This window comes from Betta splendens, chromosome 2 (genome assembly GCF_900634795.4).
Source record: "Betta splendens chromosome 2, fBetSpl5.4, whole genome shotgun sequence".
Lineage (NCBI taxonomy): Eukaryota > Metazoa > Chordata > Actinopteri > Anabantiformes > Osphronemidae > Betta > Betta splendens.
The window spans coordinates 23,858,940-23,864,215 of NC_040882.2; the positions used below are offsets into that span (position 1 = coordinate 23,858,940).

The 5,276-nt window shown below is 44.5% G+C and overlaps 1 protein-coding gene across 1 annotated transcript; it reads left to right on the forward strand.

The window, feature by feature from the left end:
* The first annotated feature begins 833 nt into the window (after positions 1-833).
* Positions 834-2,871, forward strand: LOC114845061 (dynactin subunit 6-like). The gene is made up of 7 exons (XM_029132851.3): positions 834-981; positions 1,254-1,318; positions 1,402-1,507; positions 1,594-1,682; positions 1,932-1,979; positions 2,305-2,447; positions 2,527-2,871. The coding sequence occupies exons 1-7, from the start codon at positions 944-946 to the stop codon at positions 2,623-2,625; spliced, it is 588 nt and encodes a 195-aa protein (XP_028988684.1). The 5' UTR covers positions 834-943; the 3' UTR covers positions 2,626-2,871.
* Positions 2,872-5,276: the final 2,405 nt, after the last annotated feature.

The following is a 5,276-nucleotide window of genomic DNA, read 5'->3' on the forward strand; positions in this document are numbered from 1 at the left end:
GTCAAGTCGGAGCAAATGGCGTCGCCGGTTCCTGCGCGACGTTTAAAAATAAAAGCCTGTCTATCGTTCATTTTTCCATGAGTGAGGTGAGTTTCGATATTTTTTGTTTCAAGTCAAGTAATCGCATAAGAAGATCAAGTCATTTTTACACACTGAGCCACACGGCTGATATAGCTCAATAAAGAAAGTATAAAGGCGTTACGCACACAATAACGGAACTTCTTCAATTTCCGGTTTTATCACTTTGAACTTTATTTGACTTAATTAAGACGATATACCATTTAACAGATTATAGGTTTTCTGGAGATTTAGCAAAATTTAAGGTCACGCAATAGGAACAGGCCGGTGTCTGACGTTTCTCTGAAGACGTGCGAATGGTAAATGTTCATCCACTAAATGTGTTTACCGAAGAACGACATTAGCAGTGCGTCCACTAGAAGCTTTTATTCGATCTCATTAAATATCAGCCTGATATATCGCTCATCATAGAGAAGGGTCTAATAATAAATGATGTAGTAAGTTACATTTTAGTGCCTTAGTCTTTGGCTGAATGGGATATTCGCGAGTAGATGTTGCCCCCTGCAGGACAAACCCCAGAACTGCAACGGCAGATATTCATTGTACAGCACACTGAAGAGTGGCTGCTTACACCTAAAAACTAGACAATACTACAAATACTAGACAAGGCATCTTAGTCAATGATTTTAGCAGGAAGTTCAACGTTTAGTACAATAAATCTAGTGCTGAAAACAATAAATTAAAGACTAAGGTAGAAAATTGAAGTACACTTCATGACTCAAATCACGTTGCAATCGTCCTATAATACAGTAGAGGGCAGTAAAGTTTCTATTGACGCTTCTAGACAAACCAAATCGAGGCAGAGCTCTGACATCGAACCAGGATTAATATTCAATTGTCGCTAAATTAATTCCTCATCACAAGGATGTCAGACGACAGCAAGCAGATAATAGCACAGAAAAGGTAAATAACTGGGATCTGTGTGGTCATTCTTGTATGCTGAATGGTAAATTCTGAATAATTGACGGGGAATAAACGTAGTTTAATACGAAATGATGCAAAATTTACAGACGGCGACACCCATGTTTGTTAATGTCGATGCAGGCTGTAATTATGGTCTAATTACTGACATCGTAACAGCACAGCGAGGATAAACGTGTAATCACGCCGTGACAGATTTGAATTATGAGCCGCTGATCTAAATTCTCATTCTCTTTCCCACTACTGTCTTTCAGCGCTAAAATTGCGCCGGGGGCTGTTGTGTGTGTTGAAAGCGAAATAAGAGGAGATGTGACCATCGGTGAGCCTCCTTAAAAACCTCTAGAAACCGTGTTAACCAGCCGCCAGTGAAGTGACACATACAATGATCTTTGTATTTTACAGGTGCTAGAACAGTTGTCCACCCCAAAGCCCGGATCATAGCAGAGGCAGGGCCCATTGTCATCGGGGAGGGGAACCTAATAGAGGAGCAGGTGCTGATCGTTAACAGGTGAGGGGTTTGTGTTCTCATTTACTTGCCTCTTTGATCTCTACAGTCATTTACGGCTCATTTTATCTTATGCACTTTGTCTGTAGTTACCCAGAAAACATAATGCCAGACACAGAGGGAGCGGAGCCAAAGACCATGGTCGTTGGGACCAATAATGTTTTTGAAGTCGGATGTGGTATCCTTATAATAACAAAGTATTGGCTCAATTTGTTTAAATCAAAACGAAGTATAACAATGCGCGCTGCAATGACGCAGTGTGTCCACAAGAGGGCGGTAAAACTTGTCTTTGTTACGATTTAAATTGTATTTATCAAAAATATTTGTAAATGTTGTAAAAAATGAATCAGATCCTCTACCTAGAGACAACTGAAATTGTCACAGTGAGATATCAGAAGTATTTAAATCCTTAATGTTTCCATCACAGTCTCTCAGGCTTTGAAAATTGGAGATAACAATGTGATCGAGTCCAAAGGTGAGTAGTCACATTGAGAAATCAATAGGCAAAATGTCAGTCTGTTGAATTAATTCAATTGCAATATTATGTACAACAATAGGTAAATTCAAATTTAAAATAATATTTGACGGCTGGTTTCTTATTTTAAGCCACACCTACCTTTTGTTGCATTTCGGCTCATGGGCCGATTCTGGTTTTGTTAGTGTATGAAGCTTTGACCTACAACTTTAGTGCCTCATCTCTTGCAATTCACAAGACACAGAGGCCACAAGAAGCACTTGTCAGTCATATGTTCTAATACCTGAACATCAATCGGCTCTGTCTCACTCATTTTAAATCTCAGCTGATCTCGGGAGAAACGTGATCCTGACCAGCGGCTGCATCGTCGGCGCCTGCTGCCACATCAACACGTGTGAGGTGGTGCCAGAGAACACGGTTGTGTACGGCTCAAACTGCCTCCGACGTGTGCAGAACGAGAAGCCACAGGTCAGTTCCTCGTTCACGCTCCATTGTTGAGTCCCAGAGCCCTGATTTGCGTGGCTGAGGGTGAATATTTCTCTCGCAGCCTCAGACTCTGCAGCTCGACTTCCTCATGAAGATTCTGCCCAACTACCACCACCTGAAGAAGACGGTGAAGGGGAGCGTCACGCCCGTGAGGAGCTAACATGGGTCCAGAGGAACACGACGTCCTACAGACCAAAGCATCTGGACAAACCTGCACCTTTGGCCACTTTAGTGTTGTTAGTCATGTTCCTTATAGCACAGCGCTGAAAACACACACACCCCTTCACTTCTTGCACTTTCTATTTCAAAATATTATCATGATTACATGAAATGTACAGTGCCATATGCAAGTTAGTGTGTTATATAATTCTTCCTACAAAGATGAAATAAAGGTTCTAATAATAAACCCGTTCCATCTCCTGTTTTACGTTGTATACCCTTTGTGACCACCAGGGGGCACTGTTGAGCAGCTGACGCCGCCTCTGCTTGTCTCCTCTGAAAGGCTTTCTTCATCAGGTGACTGGTTGGTATTTATTAATAATACAGTTAAAAATAGGATCACATTTCTGTTTAAAATAGTAAATGTTTTAAGCTGAGAATAGCCAAAAAAAAGAAGATTTATGGTGATCTACTTTTTTAAAAGTGCAATTACTGAGCAGAAGTGATGCCTGAACAGACATGGGTGTGGTAGTGCGCATCCTGGATTTAGCGGGTTGCCAGTTCTGCGCCCTCCCACCAAGGGATGTCAAATTGGCGGCTTGGGTACAGTGGGACTTCAACACAGAGCATGGTTTATTGTAATTGAGATGGGCGCGGTTGCAGCTCGCACATCTCCTGCTGAATCGGCCTAAATTGGATGTGGTGCGCCCCCGCGTCTGGGCCCGTTGGGCGGTGCTCCCATCTGTGCCACAGGCTCGTGCATTCGCGCGTGCATCACACCAGTGCATCACACCAGTGCATCACACCAGTGCACCTGACGCGAGGAGTCCAGGAGTCACGTTCGGTGCTGCTTCCGTTAACGTCTCCCGGCTGTGAAACAGGCTCAGGGCCGCCCGCTGCTGCAGCTCCTCAGAGTTGAAAGGGTTGGTGTCGCGCTCAGTGGGCATGGCGCCGCGCTCCACGGCGGCTCCCCGCAGGACGCTCACAGCTGGTGTCGCACGCTGCCAATACTCATTTGAACGTGTCACGGAGGAGTCCCACGAGGAGTCCACATCAACTGGGGGCTAATTATTTCAGCAGCGGTGTGCAGCCACGTCCGCGTCTCGGCTCCTCTTTGTTCTCACGTCCCTTGTTTTTGTCTCCACTACCATCATTTTAATGCCGGGGTGTCGCCAAAGTGTCAGTTTACTTTAATATGACGAGGAGGAGAGACACTGGGCACAGCTGCACGGACGTGCAGAGTGACAAGCACCCCATGCAGGGCGAGTGTGGCCTTTTAATCTGTGGAGGGGTTTCACAGAAACAAAATGGCTGTGATGATAGCAAGTCATGGCAGGAATTTAAGAGGAAGTTCAAATGTGGATCTATATTAGGAAACAGTTATTTATACCACCTCCTTACTGTACTGTTGTGAAACTGAATTTTCCAGCTCCCACTTATTTGTTAAAGTGGTCTTTTGTGCAGAGCAGCGCTATTTGCTTTTCTTTTCATAGGATTATCTCGGGTCAATATTTGGCCTTAGTAACAATTTGCAGCATTCTCTGAAGAGTCAATACTATCTGATCAGAAACAACAGGGGAACTATGAGAGAGGTTTGAACCGAACGGGAACCGAGAGGGTTGGAAAACCATGCTACAACGAACCGCTGAAGTCACGTCAGGCTATAACTTTATAAAGTCCAAATAAAATCCCATCAGTTCCTTCTCTTCCGTGCTCTGGTATGAGCCGTAGTGTGGTCTGCTGCAATCAGTCATGTTTAAACAGGCCACCGGTTGGTTAGAGAGGATAAAGGTTTCTGACAGCTGACCTTTGCAGCCAAGTCCAGTCCACCTTTGAAAAGTGAAATGTGACCTATAGGCTGCGGTTTCCATTGCATTCCCAGGGAAATAATTAATTTCATCACAACAGGAACCCACAAGCAGTGGACGTCGTGGCTTTCTAACCAGCAGCAGGACGGCGACGGCAGCAGCCGCGCTGCTCCGACGCTTTGATCCGGACTGAAACATCCTAACTGGTCTAACATGCACCGCCTCCGTCTCTCTGTTCAGCAGAAGCACACGAAGTTTAGCTGAAAGAAGGGAAGTAAGCTGAACAAATAGTAGATGGAACACAAAGTATAAAAGGCACTATGCTTGTATGTGCAGTAGATGTAAATACTGCAGAATGGTGAATACAGGCGACAACAGACTTTAAGAAAAGGGCAACGTACAATACACAGTATGCAAAACACAGCAAAGTGCAGAAAGTCAATGAGGTGTTTTACACAGGACGCGCTCACTGATCAATAAAGATTAAAGGTGGTGGGAGACGAAGACCTAAGGAGTAAGCCAGGTTTTAATTTAACCTTTATTGGTCCACTCTACAGCATAAGTGAAGATATACCTTTATGTGTGTTCCCTTTGACCTGCTGAGGCGTCGCTTTGAGACGTTTTAAGACCACCCAACAGCATTCAGCAGGAGCATTATAGTCCATTACACAGACCCGTGTCAGCATTGGAGAATTTACACCTTGGAGACCTACTTAGCGAGGCCTCTGCTCTCTGCTCAGCCTCTGCGCTGCCCATCCAATCGTAAAGGCTTTTAGTTCACTTTAATGAAGGGTCTTTCCTCGCGTTTCTTTAGCTTGGTCGCGTACGAGACAATAGAAGGTTT